Source organism: Cyprinodon variegatus, unplaced genomic scaffold (genome assembly GCF_000732505.1).
Source record: "Cyprinodon variegatus isolate N-32 unplaced genomic scaffold, C_variegatus-1.0 Scaffold573, whole genome shotgun sequence".
Lineage (NCBI taxonomy): Eukaryota > Metazoa > Chordata > Actinopteri > Cyprinodontiformes > Cyprinodontidae > Cyprinodon > Cyprinodon variegatus.
The window spans coordinates 534,162-561,660 of NW_015151026.1; the positions used below are offsets into that span (position 1 = coordinate 534,162).

Below are 27,499 nucleotides of genomic sequence, written 5' to 3' on the forward strand. Positions count from 1 at the left end.
CAACAGCTGACAGACGGTGAAGCCTCTGCCAGAGCTGTCGCTGGAAGTTAGTAGAGCCTTCTCTTCGGAAGCTCACACCGACACAAGCCGAACGTTAGCAATATTTAAACTGTTTATCGAGTATATATATATAGCTTTAGAGACACGCGTTTACTGTGCCTCTCTTTTTTTTTTTTTTTATTTATTTTTGTTTGTTCGCTTTATATCCCAGCCTCGCCAGCCGGGGACAATTGCTGTCAGCTAACTTCCACGGTCTGTCGCCCGGACTGCCGCTTTATGTATCACTCTACTTCAGCGGTTTGACTTCCAGCCCTTCCCTCTCCAGCCGGGCCCCGATGCTGAGGAATGGATAGTGTGTCTGCTAACGGTGGGAAGATGGTCGAGAGTGATGAGCAGCAGCCGGAGAGGCAGAGCGGCGGTGGCGCAGCGATGGCCGCGCTCCATCAGTGCGAGCTCATCCAGAATATGATCGATATCTCCATCTCCAGCTTACAGGGGCTACGGACCAAATGCGCCGCGTCCAACGACCTCACGCAACAAGAAATCCGCACTTTAGAGGTAAAAGTGCGCTGATTTGGGGGGGGGATGTGTCTGGTTTAAACTGCGGAGTCATGATGCAACCGACGCTATGTCCGCCAGAGTAGAGGCTGCAAAGGCGACGCTGTCAGCGAGCTGAGCACGTTTTTGTCGCCGATGTAGCGACCGACCTGTCGCTGTAATGACCGTTTGAGGATCGTCGTCAAAAATCGACCTAATTGCAGCCATGATGTGCTCCAAGTGTTTATTTGTGATGGTTGTTAGCAGCGCGCCGTGCAGCTGCATCCATCCAGCCTGGCCTAATGGCACACATTCAATAATCTGATACAGCTTTTATCTGTATGCAGAGCTGGATTCTTTTTTTTTTTTTCTTTTTTTTTTTTTTAGGTTGTGCAACCGGCTTGTCAAAACAAATAACAGAAGGCAATCCTTGCTTTGCATGACTTGTCCTATGTGTTTACAAAAAAAGGGGGAAAAAATGTGGATAGACAGGGTTGATGTTGATCTAGATGCTGATTCAGCTCTGCTTTGTTGATTGTGTTTTACCCTGGAGGCATTTAATTTGCAGGACAGCCTATCATACTGAGAGCTAATTGAACACTAAAAACATGATTGGGTTTAGAGAAGTCTTGCAATGTGGCTTCTTGTGAGTTGATGTTACAGGCCAGGGGTCAGCAGACTGTACAAGTTTCCACTGTTGTTTCGCAAAACTTTCCTTCCCATTTTTAAAACAATCAAGTTTTAAAACTGAAATAACACTTGCAGTTTAAATAATTAAAAAAGGATATTTGGTCAAAAGAATGTTCCACATAGGCAGAGGCGTAGCCAGAAAATTTTTTGTAGGGGTGGCCAGTCAGGGGTGGCCGTAAGCGGATGGGTGCCTATCCTACACTGTTCCAACAGGAATGGCTTTGCTGACAAATAGACACATTGATTTAAACATTTATGCTGTCTAAATAAAAGGTATGGTCTGACAAAAGTTTTTCCATTGTCGTTACTTACCTTCTTTTATCAGAATTTGTTCTGCATAAAATTAATATTTACATGTACTAATATCTACATTTAATTCATTTTAAAGTTATTATTAAAGTAGTTATTTATCTATGATTTTCTTGCAGACACCTAGATGACTTGCAGAGACGCATCATTTTTTTTTTACCCAATATAACACAAAATTTAGTTCTTAAAAGAGCATGAATTCTGTATATAACAGCTTTAATGTTAGTATATTGCTGTGCATAATTAACCATATCATTTTAGCTATCAAGTAATTGTTAATATATGAAAGATTAAAATTTTTAATAAGTTAGAACATTCCCCTTGAGAGTGATACTGCTGCCACTGTCTGTATTAGAGGGCGTAAAAAAAAAATGGTTGGCTAAGGGTGGCCATCGCCACCTCTGGCCCCCCACCTAGCTCCGCCCCTGCACATAGGAGCAGGATGAAGAAAATGGACTGAGGCTAAACAAAAAGAAGCATTTGAACCATTGGGGTTCTTTGGTAATGACTTTTTGTGCAGAAAAAAAGTCCAAGGAACAGCCAAAACTTGACCTTTGTCTTACCTTTGTAGCTAAAAAAAAAATGCTACTTGGGTCTTTCTTAATCTTCTGCAGAAGTTAGGGTGTGAATCTCTGGTGTACCTGAAATGTACAGTATATGCAGCACTTATTCCATTAGATTTAAGATGGGAAAGTATTTGTTAAATATAAAATTGACGTAATCTTTTGTTATTACTGCTTTATTATAGAGATTGAACATATAGTTGTTTTTTTTAAGGCGAATACCAATTATTTTGACATCAACCTATCTGATTCTTTGTTTCGTATGGTTTTTGGTATCATTTTCGAAGTCGATATTGCTTTATCTTCCCACATTTAATTAATAAAAATGACAGTTGTAAGAATTATTGCACAAGTCTCAATTTAAATAGAATTATCTGTTAACAAAACAAGGAAAACATAATGGATAGCCAGTGGAAGGAGCGGCAATGCATGCACTTCATGGGGTCTGCTGAATGCACAAAGAAATTGGCCAACACATCCACGTATCACCCGATGCTAACATCTGCCCTAAATATCTTTCTGTGGATTTATTGCTATGTTTCTACTTTATTAGATGCTTAGCCATAATATAAGGCCCACTTATTTCCTTATATTTTATGCTTGTAGAATGATGCCATCAGAGATGATTCCTCCTAAAATTGTTCCATCATACCATTTCTCTGCGTTATAATCTATTAATCTAAATGGAACGCAAAAATGCCAAAGTTACCAGAATTTTCTCTCGTCGTATATAGTATTTATTTCGGATTTAATTTGTGTTCCTGGCTGGCTTTGTTTTGTGAACTTATCTACATGGAATGAAAGATTAATTCCCAACAATTTAAGAAACAGTCAGTCAGCTTAGATTAGGGATCTATCAGTAGGCTTAAGCCTTTGGTCTACCCCAGGCGTCTGGCTGGTAATGGCCAAAAAACAAAATAAACCACTCCTCCTTCAGGAGAAATGACAGAAGCTGACAGGATACTACATAAGCAGATGCAGACATGATGTGACATGGAGCTACGCTATACAACCAATTCAGCCTCTCCTTGATATATGTTTTTTTTTCCCTTTGAATTTGTGATTATTTGTTTTTTTAGTTTGTCCTACAAAGCTGCAGACCGAGTAAACTGTCGAGCTACTGCAAAAAACCTACAATTTTTTTGATAGAGGAGCATACATAGAGTTTTAAGTGTAAAAACAACATTTTAAGAGGCTACAAAGTTGTGGCTGATAAATAAATGTTCTGCTAATAAAGGGATTAAGTGTATCTATGGTTTTGTTCATTTCAGCTTACCATGTAGATTAATACAGGAAAAGATGTACAGTGGAAAAAAAATGAGAAGAACCCTTTTTTGCCCCCTATTTAAGAATATATATCTAAATCTGTTCTGTTGGTCCTTAGCTCCCTGGCAGGGTTAGTGTAGATTTGAAAGGTGTCATGTGGGAGCAAATTGTAACAGAAAAGCAAACTAAGTGATTAAATATGAGGGAAGCCCAGCAACTTCGGCTTGCTGTTTCCTTAGCCTACCCCTGCTCCACTCCCACTGGTTTCGTGCATAAGGGGAGCAGATGCAGCTGAGTGGCTTGTTACGTTTTTGCTTCCTGAAGCAAAAGTTGCAGGTTAGCCAATGCAAGCCTCAACTGGTTAGTGGAATTATGAAGTCTTGGCCCATTCAAGTCTACATTCTTCCACTCGTCTTTATCCGTTGTCATTTTGTGCTTTGTCAGTGGAACAGGACGTGATCTGACGGAGTACTTCCTGAGGTATGTTCGTCTCGTAGATAGGTTTTCTCACCGGCATTGTTCTACATGACAATGGAAACGCAGTGCGACTCTCGTGTTCTTCTTGAGTACTCCTTAAACTGTTCTAAGGTTGTTTTGTTTCTCATATGCTTAGCAGGCGTTTTTAAGGACCAATGCTGATAATTTAGTTGTGCAAGCAGTGGATGTGGTTATTTCTAGTTAGATTTTGTTGGTTTGTGGTCTTCAAAAGTTCAGAATTTACCTCGTTGTTCACCAAGGTTTAGTACAGCAAGGAGCTGTACTAAATCTTCGAGCGGCTGCATCAACGTCAGAAAGTAAAAGTTCTCTTTGAGTTTAGTGGCTGCATCAAAAAAGTCACGAGTATAAATTTATTGTCTGGATAATTGTATTATTTATTGGTATTTTCTTTGATGTAAAGTAAGGTATTTTCACATTGAGTTAACTATTTGGTCATAAACGGCCCCTGGTGTGCAGTGCCCTTTTAAGGGTGATGCTGTTCCCCATTAGCTGGCTGTTGAAAAGCCTGAAAGAAAAAAAATAAATAAATAGAAAAGCACTCAATATGAATGTTAAAAGGCATATGATTACCAAATAAGTTATATTTTTAACTATTTTTGTACTTTCATTTCTATTTTTCTTATGTTTTTTATTGTTTTTATCCAGACATTTGAGACAAATTATCAGACGGTACATCACCAACATCTTCCTTTCTTTAAAGCATGATATATTTCTTTAGTTTTCTTTATCAAACTCTACAAACTGTGCTACTTTCTGTGATTATAATAAGGAATTTTCTTTCTCATTTAACCCTTTTTTGTTTTTGCTATCCCTTAACATTGAAAGAAACCCATATTTTTACACGAGGCTGTCATTTTCTGAGCAGTACTTATAGTTTTAGTTTTCTAGCTGAAAAGCTGTTTTGTACTGTAAGTAAATGATCTGCATTTTCCAGACGAATAGCACTATAAATATTCCCCGATACCTTATTTATAAAGAAGAATAAACAACTCCTCCTCTGTACAGAACATCCAGGCTTATCTCAGTCCAAAGGAGATTAAAATTGTATTTGAATGAACTCAATCACTCCTCATTACCATTTTACAGCCTGATATCTCTAAGTAGAAATATAATGCAACTTTTATCATAGTATTTGTCTAAAAAATGTTATTGATATTTAAAACGATACCATTTATCACATTTTTCTTGTGCTAAAATGTTGCTAATAATAAAACTTCTTAGAGTTGATGTATTTTCCTATAGGTGGGCCTTCATGATAATAATGCTATTTTGCTCTGCTGCTCTTTATAAAGTAAACTCAGGGATAAAAATAGCAGATTGTTATGGCTTTGGGCTTTAATCTGGTGTGTTTACATCCATCTTTTTCTTTCACGTATGCCCAATAACATGCACTGTCCCAACCAAATAAACAAAGTCAGCTAACTGTATAGGTTCGTAGCTTAAAGCTTGCTGCTCGTCAACTGAAAGGTAAAACAATATCGCCTTAAAGTTTGATTAATGCTCTTTGTTTCCAAATCATAAATATGCCTTAAGCGTTGGAACAAGGAAATGTGTTTACCTGCTTTCAGGCTGCTCTGCTCACTGGTAGGATAGTGATGCATTTCACTATGCTTTATCAGGACAGTCAACTTTGGTCATGCTAGCACTTTCTGTGCCATATGATTAACTGACTATTTAGGAGCAGCACAGCTGTGTGGGTTTTAAAGCAGAAGTGTTTAAAAATGTAGGTTGACCTCGATATCTTGATCATGATCATTGGGTGGCTTTGAAGATCAACTGCCTCATTTCCTATGTCTTTACTGGCACTCTGTTTTGCAACTTTCCAACAGGCCTCACTTTCACTTCTTGGTTTTGGCCTCCCTGAGGATCGTCTTTGCAGAATCCTGATTTGCTTCAATTTAGGAGAAAATGAAGCTGGTGTTATATTTTTAATGAAGTACTGGGCTTCATTATTCATATAGGTTTCTAAAGGGTTATACTCTCTGCTTCATCCTTGAAATCATATATTTTATTTGCATGTGCAGAACAATGTATAAATATCTGTTGATAAATCATTTGTCATTCCTGCTGGGTAGCAGGGCAGATATAATTACCACTGAGGATGCTGATTCCTAATTTGCTGGATGAGAAGGTCAGAAGTTGGTGGTGCTCAGGGTTATCGTTCCCCATATTGCACTGGAGTGCAATCAAGGGCGGCTTGAACTGGCTTTATTCTCTCATTAGGGCGAGCTTTATTGTTCCTCTTGAACCATGTGTGTTTTTTCTGTCTTTGCCTGTGAGAGGATAATGATACTGGCCCTCTCAAATGGAGTGCTAACTGGTACTTCACTTCTCACATGTTAATCCCACTCAGCTCGGTCTCCGTCTGCCTCTCATGCTAGCTCACTGCTACTCCTAACCGCAGCTCTTCATCCTCCCAACTTTAGTCAGTTCCTATCCTCCAGCGTTGCTCCAGCAATTTGTACGATTTTAAACCACAGCCAACTGAAATTAAAATGATCAAGATGAACAGAAATAGCTGGATTTTTTTAAAACATACCCTTAAATAAACGTTCTCAGGGATTCTTCAGGAGCTTGGGGTTTTTATTTTTTGTTTTTCTGTAATGATCAGCTAAAAGCAAACGCGTCACTCTTATTTGTCTCCTCATGCTGTTGGGGAGAGTTTGCTGTGCGCTCGTTGTGAGAGCTGTTGTGGCTGTGTCTATATTTAGACATCTTTCTTCCTACGCATTTTCAGGGTTGGTTGTTAAATAAGAAAATCAAATGACGCGCAAAGAGACTCTGCGATAGGAGAGAGCAGGCAGGAAAGGGGAGGGAGAAATCAAAGCCAATCGGCTGGGCCGCCTCCCTTGACATGACAGCCCCTGCTTGTGTGTCGCTGTGTCTGTTGGAGCTGTAGAAGCAGACGGCGGTAGACACTAGGGTGTAGAGGAAGCACAGCTCTGGTGACTATCAGCACTGACCCTGACTCTATTTCCTTTAGTCCTTTTTTTTAAAGGGAGGTGTAGCCAATAAGAATTGGCTGTCTCATGTGAAAAGCAGAATAGTTTGGCCATGTGGGTATACCATGATCTATTCCTATACTGACTCAGGATGAGTTGCATTACATCCTGTAATTTTGAGGCCAGATTTGGCCTCTGAGGACAGGAGGATCTGCTTGATCTAACTACAAATCAGGAGACGGCACCTAAAAATATCATAGTAAACAAGCGGTGCACAAAGTAGAAAACTGGATCTTTGAAAGTCAAAAAAAAAAAACAGTTTGTTTGGAAAAACCTGATTGGTTTTCTGTTTTCCCAAGTCAGGACTTGCTTTTATCTACCCAGTGAGTTTGAAGCGTCCTGATCGCCCTTTCACCTCCCTAACCCAACATCAGCTTGCACTGCTAATAGCAATAAGGGAGGAGGAGAGTCGGCTTTTGTGTCGGGCTGTGAGCCACGTAACCCCAACAGACCTACGCCTTCTGATGACCTGATTTCTCCATAACCATATCTCTCACTGTGGTTGTTTTTGTAACCTCCTCTTTTTTGTGTCAACAGAAATGAACATAGACCACAACATTTCAGCATGCAGATCACTTTTAGGTATTGTAATTAGCGTGAAAATAGCACCAGCTAACAAAATGCACCTAAATATTTGAATAATAAAATGCTGCTAAATATTGTAATGATCAGATTTTGTAGTAAATTTTATTGGCAGTTGCCCCCGTAAGCATTACACATGGGGTGGTCGTCGGTTCCAGCATTTTCTATCAGAGTAGCCTTAATAAATTAAGTTTTCTTTGGGATGGATGGATAAACAATGTCCCTCCCCCACCTGTTGATTTAAGCTCCAGGACAGCTGGCTGAAATAGAGCTGCTGCACCTTTTAATTACTTAAGAAAAAAAGGACACATTTTGGTGCTTTTTGTTCTGAAAATGTATATCTGTAAAAAAAAAGAAAGATAAATCTCATTGCAATTTGTAAGGCAGTGACAGTACCAGTTGTTTCATGTCCTTTGATGATGTGATACTGTACAGGCATTCATTATGATTAAAGTTGTAATTAAATATCTATTGTTTAGCACTGCTTAAAAAAAAAAACAATAGAAATTATTTATTTTCCCAGGGCTCCTAGAAAAGAATGTTGTTTTTTTCTAAAGTTCTTGAAAAATATTGTAGGATTTAGGTTTTTGTTGTGCAGATTTTCAACATCATCCTATTTGTCGCTTTCGTCCGACATCTATCATCAGTGTCATCACTCTGTCAGCATTTTTCTTGTTCCTCCATCCCAGGAGTTCTGCATTTTAATTTCTTCTTCTAAAAAAAGGAACTTTTTCTTGCCTTTGCAACCTTGAGCTAAAAAAATAAAAATGTAGGATGTCCATCTTTTATAAAAAGGTTATTTTCTTAAGCTTATGTATTACAGTTAATATATTACCTTGTCCACTGTAGAATTATTTGTTGCCTTTTTTTTTTTTAGATGAAGCAGTTGATTTTTTTTCTCCCTTTATTTTTCTGTTAAGACTGAAATACAGTGAAATCTCATTCATTTGTTTTAGTCATTTGTCATTCATTGACTTCTGGCCCATACCTAGAGTGCATCGCTGCTGTTCTGTTTCGATGTGGGGTGTAAACACACTGGCCTCCCAGTCTAAATATCATTTTCTAGGACTGAGCATGGCTCCTCGGCTCCCAGAGAGGCCATGCTATCCTTGGCAGGTGCACCAAACTGCCTGTGTCAGCAAGAGGCTAGAATGAACAGCAGAGGCGGTGGGATCTGCTCCCTAAGTCTGCTGTAACAGGCTGGACTGCTGCAGGGACCCCCCCCTTCTCCTCTCCTCTCCTCTCTGGTGGCTGTCACTCATCCTCTGCACAGCAGATGCCGTTTCCATGGTGTTGTTTTGCTCCGCTGACAGGTGGGCTCTGACGCCATTTCTCCTCCCACCTCCAGGCCAGACGTCAAATGCTGTTGTCTCTCCTCTGCACCAAAAATAAAAAGCAAAGGGGGGGTTGCTAGAATCTCCCGGTTAGCTTTGTACCCGACTGCGTTTAACAGAGAAGCACTCATTCCCCCTATCGGTGCCAGATCTTAGGCCCCAACAGCCACATTGAATGCCTTTTGAGTGAGGGTATCTTAAACCTGCCATTCGCTGCTGCCTTTTTCTGGTAAAGACCTACGGTGACGTTTTTATCTCAAAGTGTTCTTTGAAGCTCCGCGTTTCACATGTATGGGAAAATCCCACTGAAATGTTGCTGACGCCTCAGAAGAAGGGTTGCTAGGTAACCTGATGTCATCGCACGGCTCTAGTGTATGGGGAGGTGAAGGAGCTCATTAGCCACATGTGGTAAACGCCTCTTGTTTGCGATCATGCCGGTTAAGATATGAGAGACACTGCAGCATCTGAAATATGTGATTAGATCAGTTATAGAATGATAATCATGAAGGGTGAAATTCACACAGTGCAGATAAGAGCACTTTAAAAGATCTAAAAGTTGGCTTTCTTTATCTTGACCATTGAGATTTCACAGCATTGCCTTCACGCTGCATTCTTCCATGTTTGCTTTAATTACTGATGATTGATGAATGACTGCAGAGCTTAAGAGCAGAGTGGGGGTCAACACCTAGAGCAATAACATCCTCTTTATGTTCCTCTTTTCATACTCCAGTCGAGATGCTTTTATTTTCAGCTCTTTTCACCACCCAAGGTCACATCTTTCAGATACATGCGAGGCTGCAGCGAGTCTCTGTGTGACTGACAAGTGGATGATTCACTGGGGTGGTTGAATGTGCAGAGAAAGACGCACGCTCGCCATTGTTGTCGCCGGCCGCTCAAAAGGTATGCGCCGAGCTGCTCGCTAGCTGGTGCTGCACCTCTCATCTGTAGGTGCCGCCTGCTGTAATGGACTCTATTCAGATGGCCCGTGAGATAAGGACACACTATACAGTCATGATGAGCTGCACAATGCGGGCTGCTGCAAACCAACACCGCGGTCTTCATTGTAATACCTACACAACGGACTGATGCACTTATCATGAAAGCTATAAAGAACCGCAGCTCTGCTTTTTTTGTTGTTTTTTTAACATGAGGGTATAAAAAGAATCCAGAATAAATAAAAAAAAATTGCTTCTCCCTTGTGAATATTACAAATCTGCCTTTTTTGTTTGAAAAAGCAAACATGTAGGTGCTTGAATGGAAATATTTGATATATATATATATATATGTGTATATGCAGATGCAGGATCCAATTGTTGGAGATAAACACTGGATGATTTTTCCTGTTGGAGCTACCAGAGGACCTTAGACGGAGGTCAAAGTTCACCATCCAACATGAAAGCAACCTTAAACATATACTGAGATCCAGTGGAAGGCATAATGTGTTACAACGGCCTAGTTTAAGTATTTCCCTGAATGCAGCCAAAAATCTTTTGCTCCACTAGAGTCAAAGATATTTTTAAATAAGTTCAGTTTCCAGATCTGCAAATACAGATGTTTATAAAAAGGTTTCAAAGCATGATGGAGGCTCATGTCCGTATTTCATTCGTGAGGCTTTGTTGAATCAGAGGATTGTTTTGATGGAAATCATTGGTTAGGTCCTTATGTGTCACTTACACACACGTCACTGGTGGCCGTGACGCTCAGCTTTCTGCTATCTTTAAAAAAGAAAAAAAATGAAATAAGATGACCCTTCAGATCAAAGGAAAGTTGAGTCTCCACTCTGACCGGCCCCTCCCATCTCTGACACGTCCTCTGTTGCTCCCTGCAGGTAAAGCTGATGAAATACATCTGTAAGCAGCTGCAGTGTAAAAATAAACTTCCAGAGACGGAGAGGCCCGAAGCCTTGGACAGCTACCCACACTTACGAGACTGGCTGCGCACCGTCAACCTGAGAGCAGAGCTCATCCAGGTAGGCCACGCTGTTCTCTACAGACGGCGCTCTGTTCTGTGTTTGTGTCACACTGATGTGTGTCCAGTGTGTGTACTCGCTGCCCCGTTCACGTGTGCGTGAGGAATGCCTGACCAGCGTACTAGGATATAAAAGTGGAGCTTATTTTATGGTTGCAATCATGCTGTCTGCATTGCACGTACACTGAAAACACCTAATTTTATAATAAAGGTTTTTAAATTTCTATGAAAAACAGGGCAGGAGGCTAACAATGCAAAATCAAACTCCTGATGTTCTTGCTTGGAAAATGTCTTCCTAATTGGATGAAAATCAACTTTCCAACCAGCTGTCTTTTTCCGTTTAAATGCCACGTTTGTCTGACTAACAAATGCCTTTTCGACAGGTGCATAAGGAATGTCCCAAAAGTTAATATTTGCTGAAGCCTCTGGTCTTTAAGGGAGCTTTCTGGGGCTGATCCTGGCTTTACTTCAGTGGACTTTTTTTTTTATATTTGTTTCAAGTATTAAAACTTATCAGATTGATTCCATTCTTCATATTTAAATCATTTTCTTTACTAAAGACATTAATCCTTTTTCCAGTTGAGATCAAACAGTCATAAAACTGCACTCATGAACTTGTCTAAACATGAACGCCTTTAGTGAGTCAAAGTCCTGTGAGGTGTTTTGTGCAGCTATGTAAGGAAATCAGCGTCACAACATTTCTCCTTATTGGACGTATGAACCAGTTATCATGTTACGGATCATCACACGTCACTTTTCTTAGAGTATTGCTTGATTTCAGAGGTATTTTGTTTGACTTCTTTCCCCTGTCTGCTCTTTTACACTTTTATTTTTCACCCCATCTTGTCTTTGCTTTATTATTTATTTCTTTTGATGTGTTTTTCCTGTGTTTAACATGCTTTTTCATTTCTTAGTACGTGTCTTTACACTTGATTCACATCTGTCCTTTTACTTTTGCAGTCTTTGCTCCTCATTTTTAAGTGGACCTACCTTTAATATACAGGCCTTTACAGAGGCATTAAGGCCCTCTGAACCTTTTGACATTATGAACATGAATTTAATTGCATTTTATTGGGACTTCAGTTGATAGACTAACGTATGTCTGTTTGAGAAGTGGGATGAAAGGAGTAGAAGATTTGTACATTTTATAACAATGACTGTGACAGAGCAATCAAAATAGAAACTTCTCAAAATCAAGAAACAAAATGTAGAGCAGCATTATTTTACAATATTCCATAAAGTTCAGTCCAACTTCTAAAAGAGTTTAGCAGCACTACAACCCTGTCTGTGCAAAGAAGACCTTAGTAACTCTGTAGGTGCAGCACGGATCCAAAATGGAGACAGTCTGGACATTATTGGCCATGCACTCACCTAATTCAGGGTTTCAGCAGATCATTCAAAATCATTATGTCATTAAATTATTACTTTTTAAATTAAGTCCTTAATTGGCATTAAAATTCATTAAATGTGTTTATTGTGGCATTTAAAGTGTTTTATTAAAAAAAAATGTTTATAAAAACAATTTGGTCAGACATATTATATCACGATATATTTGCGTGGAACTGCTCCGGTTGATCGCAAAGCTTTATGTTCAGAAAAGAAGCTTAAGTCAGAGAAAAAGCTAGAGATATATATACATTTATTCTTTAAAAAACAAAAGCTACAATCATGTTTTCTTTTATTTTAGTGATGCCTACCTTGATTTGTCTGCCACCTAAAAGCCCCATAAAATGCAAAGGCTGGTTGTAGCATTACATCATGAAACCTTTGCAAGGCTCTCTCACTGCCTACTAGCATAAAAGAAAATTACTTCCTTTTGTCTACATGTGAGAACATTCTAATAAATGTTCTGCTGTCATGATGCGATGTCGACCCACTTAAAGCAACGCACATTATCAGACCAAGGTTTATACAGCACGTCTCTTTGGCTCGTTCTATGAGGGATGCATTATGTAATGGGTGGTCCAAAAACCCTCTGATGGTTTTACCTTCTTATTTATGGAATCCATCGAGCCTGCTCCCACGCTTCAGCTTGCAGGATGTGAGTCCACGGCAGGCATGAGCAGCCTGGCTTCTTTAATGGTTCCTCTATGTATTGGACATTTAATAATCCAGCCAGGCCTCAAAAACATAATTTAGAAATGTTTTTTGCTTTTTTTTGTACCTTTTTTGTTAATTAGACTTAAATGCAACTACATGACCATGTTTTCTTAGTATTGCCTCTCACAAAGCCTGCTGGGAAACTCTGTATCCGTGTAGCTCCGTTTCTAATTGAGTTGTGTATTTTCAGAGCCATAAGGACAGCAGGCACATGGCCACTTTTAAATCTCCCATCTCTCATCCTTGCTAGTGTTTTCGCACGTCCGCCTGTGTGCTCTTGATTTTGCTTACAGTGTACACACGAGTGTGGGAGGTTGCCCTAGTTTTGCGATCAGTATTTGCCCTCTCAGAGCAAGGGTTTAACCTGACTGATAAGCGTTTACGCACTTCCCATGTAGAGAAAAATAACATCCTAAAATTCACTGGACAAGGTCCTACATCCTTGTGCAATCTATGGAGTGTTGTTTGTGTGGCTATTTTTGCACACATTAAAGAAAACATTTTCTTTGTCATCAGAGTCCACAAAAACGATGCAGAAAATGCAAATGACCTGAATATGACATTTATGTCCCTAGATGATCGATAGCTGGTGATCAGATGTTTGTTTTCTTTTCATAAACTGCATTAAGATTTAGGCGCATATCTGCCTGGAAAAACCTAAACAGTGTTCCTCAAAACAATTTAGGCTTAATAAAAATGAGGATGTGCTTTAAAGCATACTAGTAGATAATTGTGTAACTGAGGTTAGATTGAGATTTCTGCCAATCCCTTTGGTTGATCTTGTTCTGTTTCTTTAACCAGTATTTAGCCTGAGGAGTGTGGTTTTAGGTAATAAAACAGATTTCTACAGTATCACTGCAAAAATGTTCTGTAAATTTCTTAAAATAAGTGTATTTACCCTTAAGTTGAGTAGGAAAATAAGATGATCTGCCAATGGAATTAACATTTCTACCCTTAAAATAAGATAATTAGTTATGATGCACTTGAAATAAGAGACTACAGTTGTTTTTTTGTTTTTTTTAAATATAAATTGCGTTATTCCATTAGCAAGGTCTCTCATTTACCTGCTTAATTCAAGAAAAAATGCACTTATTTTAAGAAACAAAAATTACTTATTTAGATTTTTTTATTTTTTTTTTGCAGTGATCTTGCTGTTTACACAGCAAAAACGATCTCAAAATAAGTAGCAATGTCTTAAATTAAGGGTATTTACCCTTAATTTGAGCCGGTAAATAAGATGAGTTGCCAATAGAATGAGTATTTTTACTCTTAAAATAAGTTATCTAGATATTATGCACTTGAAATGAGAAAATGCTATTGTTTTTTCTTATTTTAAGTGTAAATTGTCTTGTTCCATTGGTAAAGTGTGTCACTTAAATACTTAATTCAAGAAAAAATACACTTATTTTAAGGAGGAAATGGCTTATTTAGATTTAATTTTTTTGCAGTGTAGGAATCTCTGTTGTTTTTGAATTTGTTTAGTTTGGCTAAAGATCCTAGAATAATCAGTTTATTTTTGCTAAATCTTATATTTAAATCAACATTTGTACATCAGGTTGTTGCAGTTTTTTTTTCTTTTGATTTCTTAATCTTTATGGAGACTCTACCACCTCAGCTTTGGCCTAATTCTGACACAGGAAATTTGAAAAGTACCTTTTCAGAGATGCAAAGTTGTCAAGCTTAAATATTTGAACTGACAGCAACAGGTTGGTACAGAACAGCAGCTGTAAAGGTTTGCATGTTTCCCTGCTTGAAGTCCAGTGATGGTTACAAGTTTTTCAAATTCCCCACATACCAATTAGTGTGAGCAAGACAGTCAATTTGAAATGATTCATTCTCACTTTCAGGCCTTCAGTAAAGTATTTGGGCTTTAATCTGATCTGTGTTCTTTGTTTCAGAGGGCCTGGATCTGTAGTTTGAATGTAGTCAGGAGGATTATATTATGCTGGTTCATTGTAAATAATGTGTTTTTCAGATTAAAATGGGTCAAATTATTGTAAGATTTTTGGTTGTGTGTATGTTAGAATTCTGTCATCCTTACTCTTTACCATTATGACTCTCAGCCATGTTTGTTTTTATCTTTTTCCTGCAGGCTGTGGAGGCAAAGTTGTCCCTGGACGCCTTACTGCAGATGACCGGAGCTCAAGTGAGAGATGCAATGAGAAGACTTGGGTCCAGTTCAGAAGAATGTGCACGACTTGGTGCTGCCCTCTCCTGTTTGAAGAGTGCCACTGAATCAGGTAGGTCTCACCTATATCAATACCCCAAACCCTGATGAAATAAAAATCTGGCATATATTTTAATTAACATCATTTTTTTTTCTCTTACAGGTGGTGAAATGAAAGAGGACGGCGTTTCCTGGTTGTCTGAATCCACCAGGAGGGACAGCGGATCTCTACTAACCGCAGACCAGCTGCCCTACCTGGGAACTCCCCTTCGCCCACACAGTCCGTCGCCTCTAGCCCGCCCCTCCACCATCCAGTCCACCCCATCCACCCCCTCTGCGACCTTCCCTCATCCCCGCTCTGGTTCAGTTTCAGCAGCACCTTCACCGGATGGGCTGGGGTCATACGGCCACGGTGACAGCCCCCTTACAGATTTATTCCCCATGCCTCGGCCACGCACATCCCGGCTCCACGGACACACTTCCACCCCGCCCGTAACCCCGCCCACAAAAAGGCCCCACAAACTGAAGCCTCCTTGCACTCCTCCTCCTCCGTCTCGTAAGGTGCTGCATCTGCTCCCCAACATTACTTTGACACGCAGCAAAAGCCACGAGTCCCAGCTGGGCAATCGTATCGAGGATCCTCCCAACAACAAGTAGGTACCGTGCTGAGTTCACTGGGTTCACACGGTCATCCGTCAGGTCAAATAATGGCAAGCTATTACTACTAGTATATCATCACCAACATCTTTCAAATGTTTGGTTTGAATCATAAAATAACCAAATCAACACCAGCTACGCCAAATAAAGTAGTAGATCTGAGCCCCGGGTGTTATCTTTGATGTTTAGCTACTGAGCAGGTTTGCCTGGAAGGAAATGATCAAGCTATGTAAACTAAGCTTAGCTATGACTTGACTTGATGAAGAGATTAAATCTGTTAAATGTTTAGTTTAAATTAGAATAATACAGTGAATGATCATTAACATATTTTTTTATTTGGGGAAAAATGACATGATTTTCTTAGAATTTCTTTATATTTGGGCTCAATGAGTGGAGTAGCCTTTGGTATAGTGTCCCCAGTGAGACCTGTTAGTTCATTGTCTCTCCCCTAAATGATGAATTTGTCTGTTTTAGGACTCGGGCAAAGAGATTTCCTTTGATCCCTTCACGTTCCCTGTCCAGCATCCCTTCACATCCTGGCTGTTGCTCCTTTGCTCCTACTGTTTGAGGGGAGCTAATCCCAAACAAATTCCCAGAGATTATGAGTCATGTCAAAACAGGAAGCATTTCCTAATTCTTATTCTCAGGGGTGGCAACCCACTTAATCTCTGTTTTTTTTTTTTTTTTTCCCACTCTGTCTTTGTTGTGATTTACTGTAGAAACACAAACAGGCCGCAAGATAATCCACAATATCCTGTTGCTTCATGGAATATTTTATTATGGGGAAAAACCAGTAATACAAGGAAGTGGTGCTCTTATAAAACCACTCTGCTTAACAGTAATTAAGATGCTACATGCAGGCTTTACTATCCTGGATCATGTGTTGCAGAAACTAAAACTAGATGGTATGCAGGTAGAAAATGTGTTCTCCCGGCTGTCTTTTTTCCTCCTCTCATGTGAGGACACGTGCACACAGATCACAGGTCTTGCACAGCTTGGTGCTTTTCTTGTGACCTCCATGTGGGTGTTAAGGATGTGACTATTGTCAGTGTGCCAATGCTATTAAGGTGCTGCAGCGTGGCTCATTGCAGTGCGTCGATAATCTTCCCCGTGATGCTGCAGACCTTCACTGGTCTCATTCCTACTAGTTGATGGCGGTAAATTAGACCTGCTGATTATTTTGATATGGTTTTACCTTTCAGGTGTTTAAAAAAGAACAAATTGTTGCTGAATATGCAAATGAACGGGAACGGATGTGAGGACTCGCCCTCTCGATACCCGGTCAAGTCTGCGCGGACCCCTGGAGGGACCCCGGTTCCCAACACTGCACCTTACACCCTGCCAGGGACGCCCACCTTGATTGAGGAGCACAGCATAATTAAGAGTGAGCCAAATGCTTTTCTGCTTGTTTTTTCTTACTAAAGGTCATCTTAATATCTACATTGGAAGCTTGTTTATTATTAAAGTTGGGAACATTTCTAAGACATGACATATTTCAAATGAAAGCTATTTTTGTAGAAGTGTGTGAATAATCAGTTCATAATAAATAAAATCAGGTCCATTCAGGACGACTCCTCAGCCGTATTGTTAATCTTCTAGTCTTCCTTCCCTTTGCCTGCCTAAATAATGTAGCATTGCACCGCAGCTCCCCGAAAGCAGTGAGGAGGGACATCGGCCTATCAGTCACGCACAGGTAAACTGTTTGCTTTATGTTTTTTCACATATTTTCCAACCATCTTTGTGTCACTGAGGCGAGCTTACTGCGTTTCCGTTATAAAATAATAATGACAGTTCTCTAATTCAGCATAAACGACATGCATTTATGTAACCTGCAGGTTTTCAACCAAGTCCTGGTTGTCTCAGACATGTCAAGTGTGCCAGAAGAACATGATGTTCGGAGTTAAATGCAAACACTGTCGGTAAGTGGAGTCCTCTGTTTAAAATGCCTCAATATGTGAAATGAAACCATTGTTTTATCATTCTTAAAGATCTTGGCCTTAAATTTAGCTAAAAATGGTGGGAAGACAATATATTGTAGGTGGAGATTATGCTTTTAAAGTGATTACAATTTCTGCTAATAACACTTCATTCACTTCTGTTTAAAGATCCTATTTTTGTTAAGATTTTCTAAAGAATAAAAATAGTCCTTAATGATATCACTGACTCAGTTTCTACCAGACCTAGACAGACATATGCAGACCAGATTTTTAAGACCATGCTGTCTGTAACTGGATGGTATCACTACCTAAAGCCCCTGTCACACATTGGCGATTTAGACCAGCGCATGCCTGATGTGCAAAAAATTTGGCAAAATCGCTGGCATTGTTGGATAAGTTATGGGTACGTTTTGTGTAAGTTATGAGCATGCTGAAGTCTCCTGAAGCACGCAGAAACACGTCAACATACGGCGAGTACCGACGTATGCCAGTGTATGCTCATAGGTGGGCCATTAGTTACAGGGAAGTTATCTGATCGTTGACATTAAGTGTAAGTTACTTATAAGTCAAGGAGTCCAGCTTATCCAAACCCTATGAATAATTTGCGCACAACTTACACGTAACTTATTAAGAACTTATCTCCAACACTTATCAACATATCAGACATGTTCCAGACGACCGCTGAACATATTTCGAATGTACAGCTACTGTATAACAGTATCAAACATCGTATCGACAGCTTTTTGTATCGACCAACAAACTGCCTAGCAGACTTGACGCTGAACCTGCTGAGACTGCAAACCCTCTTTCTTCCTTTTTCTTTTTATTTATTCTTTCTTTTTCTTTTTGGCGGGTGGTAAACCGCAGTTAGGTTATTACTGCGATCAAAGACAGCTTTTTATGCGGGCCGGGCGCCTCGGGGTGCATCACTGCCCCCAACAGGACACTAGCTTGTGCCTAATTTCATGGGCATTACGCTGCTGTGCGTTAGGCATAAGTCAGGCTGTCGTTGGAGATCAGTTCTGGACTCATTATGAATGCGCTGTGTATCTGCTCAAAATTGAGAAAATACTTAAAAAATGCATTGTATGTCAGCATTTTAGTTGATTCTGGGACTTCGGGCATATGCTGGCTAAATCGGCAAGGTGTGACAGGGTCCTAAGGATGGACAGTGGGTTTAATATAATCAACTCTGTGGGGAATGATCCACTTATAAAGAGCTGTTGTGATATAAAATGTGTAAGGCTGTTCTATGTTGGTGCATCTGATAAAACTCTTGCATCACCTAACCTAACCCACCTAACTGGTATAGAGGATTAGTTCTAAGGGACAACAGGCATGCACGATAAATATTGGACATCTCTTAATGGAAGCCAGCTGGTAAACTGACCAAGCTAGAGGAGGAGTTCAAAGTTTCATGACGAGACATCTGCTAAGGTGGAGTTTGCAAATTGTGACCAATTACTTTTATGCAGCTGATGGCATCCTTCTAAGAAAAAAAAACCAAACATAGGATTTATATAAAAAGCAGCAAACATTTCAATGTAATTTTTATTTGGAAATTTCTACAAAGGAAAATGATCAGAATGCAAACAAATATACATTAACTTAAAACTTTACATTAGAAACTATCCTATCGATATAATGACGGCTTATATAAAGAAACACAGCTGATTCTCTGTACACATGTATAGATGATAGGTTTATGCTTGTGAAAAGATATTCCTATCTTTTCCTCTTATTTTTGGCTTCCTAACTCCCCCCCCATACAGCGCTCCTGGTCTGCTGTAAAGACCATTTCAGATTTCAGACTGATAGATCACACTGACCTTGGCATTTATCACTAAAGCATGAGCACATATGATGGTTTATTTATCCAGTGGGTTCAAATTAATTGAACAAAATATTTTTTAAGGATGATATACAGCAGGATGGGTAGGACACCTGCTCTCACGTCTGGATGAGAAAACACTGAGTCATCGTTCTATTTATGCTACTCTATTGTTGCTTCTTCCAACAAAGCAAATTTACATACATGTAGCAAAAACACACATGAATCGTCTATAATCTAACATAAGATCCAAACCAAACTAGTTCTGAAACAGGTTGAACTTCAAGAGCAGGTTCTATGTTGATCTTGAAGGTACCTCAGTAAGCTATTAATCCTGTTTCATAGCAGAGAGCTCTGCTGGCTTGACTTAATCTTGATCTGGAATTGAGGAGCTCTGTTGATGCTAAATGCTAATTGCTAACAAGCTATCTCATGTGCTGTCTGCAGATTAAAGTGCCACAACAAATGCACGAAAGAGGCTCCATCCTGCAGAATCTCCTTTCTACCAAGTATGGTTTTAATGCCTTTTCTGTTTTTATTTTCTTTTATGAGTTTGTGACATCAGAGTTGTGTGAGAATAATTGTTTTTCTTTAGTTGCCAAAATCAGGAGGACCGAGTCAGTTCCTTCTGATATAAACAACCCTGTGGACCGGCCACAAGAAGCTCCACAGTTTGGTACTTTACCAAAGGCCATTACTAAAAAGGTAACGATACCTCAAACTGTTTCACATCTTCTTATATTTTAACCACAAACCTCAGATGTATTTACACATTATAGACTTTTTTTAATGCAAACATATTCATAGAGAAGTTTTAGAAATCATGTTTGCTTTCACCTAACATTTATGCACTACTTTGTCTCCAAGAACTCGCACAAAAATTCCCTATAAAACATTAATATTAGATAAAGCTCATAATATTTTTATGAAGCTGAATTGGCAAAGTTTACATTTATCAAAGCTACATGGTTTGATAAGAAAATCTACGCAACATGAATCCTTTACTGCTGCATATTAACATTGCAAGTGTCACTCAAGTGCTAGACTAAGAGGTGTAATTCTTGGTTGTTCTTGTTAAAAAAATGACCCATTTCTTTCCAAAAGTGAGAAAACATTTTTTTTTTTCAGTCAGTTCCACCATCTGCTCATTTCTCTTCTAAATCAAAGCAATATATGTCATTTTCTTTAACTTACTTTAATAAAACAATCTTTCCAAAATCCTAAAAGCTCAAAGTATGATAATTAAGGTATCAGTTTGTTAGGTTATCTTAAAAGCAGTGATATGTTGATTCCTTAACTTGGTTTTATTAAACCTGTGACTCACCAGGATCATCCTCCTGTGATGAACCAGCTTGACTCCAGCAGCAACCCATCCTCCACCACTTCCTCCACACCGTCCTCCCCTGCCCCCTTCCAGCAGAGCAATCCTCCAAGTGCCACCCCACCTCCGAACCCTTCGCCCAAAGGACACAGGGACAGCCGCTTTAACTTTCCAGGTAAATCTGCTTTTCTAAAATACATTTAAGATGATTTTCCCTTCTTGATTATTGTTACAGGCCTTATGCACCCTTTTCTCACGCCTTCTGTTTCCACCAGAGACATTAACACTGATCTGTGCTCTCATGACAATCTCTTAACCAAGAGCTTCACTAACCCTGAACCTCTCCTGCTATTCTGTTTTTTGTCCCCTCTCTGAATTTTTTGCAAAAGCTGCATATTACTTTCAGCATAGGCAGCAGTTTATCTTCCCCGGTGAGTTGATTGTCCCAAAGTGACACATTCAGTCCTCGTTACGCCATCATGCTGCTTCATACCCCTCTCTTCCTCCTGCATGATTTCATAGAGACCTTAGCCTCCACTTCCCTCAGTGTGCATACTGGCCCTTAAAAGTGTTCTGACGCCATCTGCTGGTGATGTAGCAGAACTGCATGAGCAGACACGCTCTGTGTGTTTCGACCCTTATTGATCTGTTTAAATGGTGTTAATCCTTTTCTCCATAGATGTCTGCAGTCCTTCAAGCATATACTCTGATGTCCTCCAAGATACAGTGTAAGTTAGACAGTAGTTAATTCATTTTAACGGGTCAAATAATGTTTTTTTTTCTTTAATTTTTATCTCTGATGTTCTGTTTATGCAGGAGTGAGGTAGAGCAGTCTGCAGATGACACGCACACTGAGCTGGTAGAGGATGAAGATGAAGAGGTAATTTCACACAACGCTTTTAGATTATTTGTCTCTTTCTGTTTTCTAACCGGGGTTTTCCTTCTTGAATCCAGGAGGGGGACGAGGACATTGAAGCTGAAGATGAAGATCCTGAAGAGGATGAAGAGAACGAAGAAGATGACGGGCATGAGCACGGAGAGGAATATGAGGAGGACAGGGAGGACATGAGGATGAACATCGGATCGGACGGCGAGTGCGACCAGCTGGATGATCTGCCATGTTCTCGTGGAAGCCAGTGGAAGGGCCCCATCTCCCGCAAGCCCAGTCAGACGAGCGTGTACCTGCAGGAGTGGGACATTCCCTTTGAGCAGCTGGACCTCGGAGAGCTCATCGGAAAGGTGTGGATTTATAAAAACACTTGGTCAAACTTACAGTTTGAGAAGGAGACGTTTCCCTGAGATTTGATTTCTGTCTAACAGGGTCGCTGGGGCAGAGTGCACAAGGGTCGGTGGCACGGCGAGGTGGCCATCAGACTACTGGAGATCGATGGAAACAACCAGGACCACCTGAAGCTTTTCAAGAAGGAGGTGATGAACTACAGACAGACCAGACATGAGAATGTGGTCCTGTTCATGGGGGCCTGCATGGCTCCACCACACTTAGCCATCATCACCAGGTAAAAGCACAACAAACAAACCCACCAAGTTCCTTCCATCGTACAACATTTTCCAGTCCGCTGATGTTTTCTCTCCTTCTCTAACAGTTTCTGTAAAGGAAGGACTCTGTATTCTGTTGTTCGGGACACTAAAAACAACTTGGATATCAATAAAACAAGGCAAATCGCTCAGGAGATTGTTAAGGTATGCAGTTATTAATCTTATTCTCTCTGTTATTTTCTACTTAAACCTCTTGTTTGGCCTCAGTCTTCCATTATTTTAGATCTTTATTTTGGGCCAGGTGAGCTGTAATCCCTCAAACTCCAGATTTAAGGCCCCTTTTCAGAACAGCACAACTAAAATCAGTCAGTGGGTTGGATTTCTCTGACCTCTATCACATCAGTTTTCTCCGCTTTCCTCCACCAAGGCCTCATGTTTCTCAACCAAGTCCTCTCTGGACAGAAATATAAAGATTCTCAGACAACCATCGGACCTGTTTGAGATCCTCAAAGAATTATGTGAAACCGTTAATTCAAGGCAGAAAATCAGCTATTAGAGTCTAACAGACTGGTTATTACAGCTCTAAATATATTTTAACAATTTACTATATTTGTTTTGATTCTAATCAAACATAATGATATCCAATAAGCACCGAAATGTAGTCGTTTGGAATTCTTATTGCACAGAATGATGAAGCCTCCTGTTTTCCCTCCTCTCTGCTCATTAAAGTAGCTCATTTTAGTTGGAAGGCATTTCTTTGTTTTCCACTTGATTACAGTTTGTGTATTTCAATGTAGGAAATGTTTTTCTTTCATTATGGAATTAGTCCATTGCCTAATAAGTCTTCATCCACTCACCAACCTATGTGACCGCTGCCTGTTTGACATTATCTCCTGATCTGTCACCGTTTTCATCCAGGGAATGGGTTACCTTCACGCCAAAGGCATCGTTCACAAAGACCTGAAGTCCAAGAACGTTTTCCACGACACCAACAAAGTAGTGATCACGGATTTCGGCCTGTTTGGGATTTCTGGTGTCGTTCAGGAAGGGAGGTGAGAAGCGCTAAGCTCAGCTGAAGTTCTGTTTACACTGCTGTGCTATTACCAGGGGAGCTGCAGTGAGCTGTAAAACTTGCTGAGGCCTGCAGCGGCAGTCCAGCAGCAGCAGCAGCAGCCATCTCCTTGTGCTTGTCAGAGGGTGATATCTATAAGAAATGGGCTGCTTTGGTAGATTTATTGATTTATTTTTTCCTCAGGCGGGAGAATAAACTCAGACTTCCACACGGTTGGATCTGTTACCTCGCACCAGAGATTGTGCGTAAAATGAGCCCAGGTAACAACGAGGACCGACTTCCCTTTTCCACAGCAGCAGATGTTTACGCCTTTGGGTGAGTTGTATTTGAGTTCTGGAGACCTACATCCAGGTTCCACAGTGGATTTATTAAAATTAATAATCACATCTCTACATTCTTTCTTTTTTATTTTTAGAACAATTTGGTATGAGCTCCAAGCCAGGGACTGGCCGATCACTAACCAGCACATTGAAGCCATCATCTGGCAGGTTGGGAGTGGAGAGGGCATAAAGAAGGTTTTAGGGGAGATCAGCCTGGGCAAGGAGGTCACTGTGAGTCGGAGTCATCATTTATAAAAAAAAAAACATCTTTAAATTTAACCTGATTAAGAAATGTAGATTAAATCTAAATGCTGTATTTTTTAGGAGATCCTCTCTGCCTGCTGGGCATTTGACCCAAGAGACAGACCCACCTTCACTCAGCTGGCTGACATGTTGGAGAAGCTGCCCAAACTCAACCGCAGGCTGTCCCACCCGGGACACTTCTGGAAGTCTGCCGAGTAGGTATCCCACAGCTGGAGCCGAGTCCAAGACACTGGATGTAGAAATACTGTAAAAAAAAAAAAAAAATGTTCTTCATGTATTCCCTGGGGTTCCCGGTGGTACAGTGACCTAGTCAGTCATGATTTCTGTCTCTACACTGTAGAAACGATACAGAACTGGAGCCAAGCTTCAGTCAGACCTGTAGGGCTGGATAGTCTTTATGTAAACCAAACATTTATTCATTATCTGGTTGGTTGAAATAGTCAATCAGATTTTCTCTGCTTGTGTTTTTAATATGAAATGTGAATGTTTTTTTGTTTTTTTTATGAACACCTGTGTGTTTGTGTTTTATAGTTTTATATTATATATCTTTAAGCTATTATTAAGCATAAATATTTCAAAACTTTGCAAGTGGAGCCGCTATTTAAAAAAATAAACTACTTTGATATAAAGCAGCCACAGCCTTTGAAAGACACAGCGGTTCCAAATGTTTAGAGATACTGACTCCAACCTGGACCCACAGATCTGAAGAAAAAATACTAAATATAATGTCAAATAATAATCTCGAAAAATACATTTAAATAACAATTAAAGGAAGCAGAGTAGGAGGAAACAAATGTTAAACTTTAAACCTAAAAGGTTCAAGATTTTATCAAAACAATATAAAATAAAGCCCATTTCAACCATATGAAGGAGTCTAGATATTAAATTAAATATATATTCAATATTATTTGTGATTTAAAAAAAAGGCCTTTTTTATTTTAGTTTTTAAACGTGAAATTAACAGTTATAAAATTAGTTCAGCCTATTAGGAGGAGCGGAAACGTCCTAAAAACTGTTTTAGAAGATGAAATGATTAGAGTTCAACATTTCAAAATGTCTTTAGCATCTGTGTTTTTAAAAAAGCAGCTTCTTCAGATGGCAGATCAGTCACATGGATAAAAACAATATAACCAGAGGAAGTCAGTAAAGGACACTTTAAATTGACGCAGTTGTGGTTGGAGGCTAGGAGTAGTGAAGACAGGAGGGTATTTTCAGGTATCTGAACTGTGGGAGGGCTTCCTGTGGTAGAGATGCTCATCATAGCCAGCTACCAAATGGAAAAGAACTGAAATGATCAGCATCAGGAGAAAGATGGTGTCTTTAGTTACAGACTCCATCAATGGTTCCCTTTAGAGAGCTGCTTACAGCTGTTCTGCTTCCTATGACATCTCACCAAAACTTGAAATGACAAACTTTGAGTCTTCATCCCCTGAAAACAACTTCCACACCAAAGAGGGCGGTTAGTTTGCTCAAATTGTCTAAATCCATATATCGACCGATTGTTTTTTTTTCATATACTAAAATATTTGGTTAAGGAATGAGGCACTGGAACGTTAAGTGAAAACATTTAAAATGTCAAATACCAATAATTTCCTCTAGTTTTTGTAGGAATAAAAAAATATACATATATCTAATGCAAAATAATGAGTAATTTATTTAGGAAATGCTAGAAAATCAACAATCAGATTGGCCAATTTTCCTTTTAATCTCCATTTCATTTTTCAAGCCTCGCCCTTCTTCACAAGTAAACTTAACTGAGAAAACGGTTTTCTGCCCATGAAGCAGCTTTCCTCTCTGTTCCTTCTAATGAAGGTCTTGGTTCTGATAACTGAAGCAGTCAAACTATTTTCATCTACATGTAGAGAATTTGGCTGCAGCTTCAATGCAACTTAGTCTGGTTTTAATGCTCCTAATAGAGGAAACAAAACTTCTCCCTTTGCTTTTCATCTTTAAATTGCTTTTCAACACTTTGCTTTTGCTCCAAGCGCTCTAGAGCTTCACTATGAAGCCATCCGTGTTTAAAGGACAGCGCACACATACTGAATTATAATTTTTCTCAAAGGAGTTAAAGCTCAACAACAGGAAATCCCTTAAATAATCAAGTCCTCCAGCTGGTTAATGTGCTGAATCCTCTCTGACTAATCAAAGTGCTTTTATCCAGCCTCATCCCTGTTACTTTTACTAACCGTCTAACATTTCCTTTGCCCTTTTTCCTCTCTCCTTTTTTTTTCTCTCTTGTCTAATCTAGGTTGTAGCCGTCACTCTGAAACATAAGCAATGCAAAACAAAGCCTGGGTCTGCCTTGCATGCTCCTGAATCCTTTACTGTTACGGGATTGATCAAAGCATTGCCTCTGCCTGAAACGGGCGCTCCATCCACTAATCCCCAGTCCAATCTTCCGTGTCTAACCGTCGGTGTTTTTTTTTCTTGTTCGGAGGAGAAGATGGAGGGACTGAAATATGAAAGACAGGGGCGGGGTGGGGCAGCCGGCATCATCCTCTTTGCTTTCCCTTTTGACGCGTCTTTAGACTCTCTTTGCCTTCGTTTTGGTTGGATTCCCAAACATCAGTTGGGCTTGTGAATAACCGGCCTGGTGGTGTCTGTGCCGAGCCCGACTGACTTGACTGCGCTGTGGTCTGTGCCTGCTGATGGCTGCTCACCTCTCTCTGCTGCTATCATGTTTTTTTTTTTTTCTCTTGCTGGTGTGCTGACCACATGGCACTATTTTATTTTTTTTTCCTCCCTGAACAAAAACACACACAAAGCAAAAGACGCTGCTGGACATAAAACGGACCCAATCACCTAACGGACGACTTCATTTATCTCCGTTTCCCACCCCCCCTCCTCCCGAGGGCTCTACAAATGTCGGACAGGCTGCTTGAGTGATGCTCTCAAACCAGCTGCCTTCTGCCTCTTCTCGCTTTTCTTTACGGCTTCGTGTGACGGCATGTGTTCACTAACCCATGCTCAGACAATATGCACTTTTATCAAAGAGGGAAAAAAAACTAAAACACAATGAGCCTTTTTTTCTTTCTTGGGTTCAAATTTAGTTTTTCTTGCATGGTGATTTTTTAATTTATTTTTTTTTGCTGTGTTTTTATAGTTTCTCTTCAGGCGAATCTCAAAGACGGATCAGTTTGATGTGCTCACTTGTATGCTGTCTTTTTTTTTTTAATGTACAATCCGTTTATGGGACTCATGAAAACAAACAGGTGGTGTGTGTGTGTGTGTGTGTGTGTGTGTTACACCGTAAAAGCAAACGGGTCAAAACTGCGCAGGAATATAATGTAATATCTGTTCTACTGAAGCATCGATCAGGAACCTGCTGCAAGTTTGTCCCAAATCCTCCCGTAAACGTGAGCTCCTCAGTGCGTCGGTGAACATTGTGACTCCTGGCTTCAGTCGGGATCTTGGTATTTGTGTGTTTGTGTTTTCTTAGTTTCTTATCCTGTGGGTGCACGTGAAACTGGGTGAGCGTTCAGTGTTGGACCGTGTTTGTTCTTCGGGTTTTCTGTGAAAGACTGCAGTACGTGTTCCAAATCCAGTCCTATGTAATGTACATAAATTAATATAAAGCAAATTAA

General features: G+C 39.9%; 1 protein-coding gene across 2 annotated transcripts; it reads left to right on the top strand.

The window, feature by feature from the left end:
- The first annotated feature begins 75 nt into the window (after positions 1–75).
- Positions 76–26,663, top strand: ksr1 (kinase suppressor of ras 1). Of its 2 annotated transcripts, XM_015392105.1 has the most exons (21): positions 76–93; positions 212–558; positions 10,610–10,750; positions 14,942–15,089; positions 15,180–15,669; positions 16,876–17,057; positions 17,306–17,366; positions 17,509–17,592; positions 19,889–19,950; positions 20,037–20,146; positions 20,769–20,937; positions 21,442–21,490; positions 21,579–21,642; positions 21,717–22,001; positions 22,083–22,279; positions 22,367–22,463; positions 23,178–23,311; positions 23,515–23,646; positions 23,747–23,882; positions 23,976–24,109; positions 26,164–26,663. In XM_015392105.1, the coding sequence occupies exons 2-21, from the start codon at positions 346–348 to the stop codon at positions 26,168–26,170; spliced, it is 2,895 nt and encodes a 964-aa protein (XP_015247591.1). In that variant the 5' UTR covers positions 76–93; positions 212–345; the 3' UTR covers positions 26,171–26,663. The 2 variants fall into 2 exon arrangements, with proteins under 2 accessions (XP_015247591.1, XP_015247592.1); XM_015392106.1 differs by lacking the exons at positions 76–93; positions 212–558 and adding an exon at positions 3,710–3,845.
- The last annotated feature ends 836 nt before the right edge of the window (positions 26,664–27,499 follow it).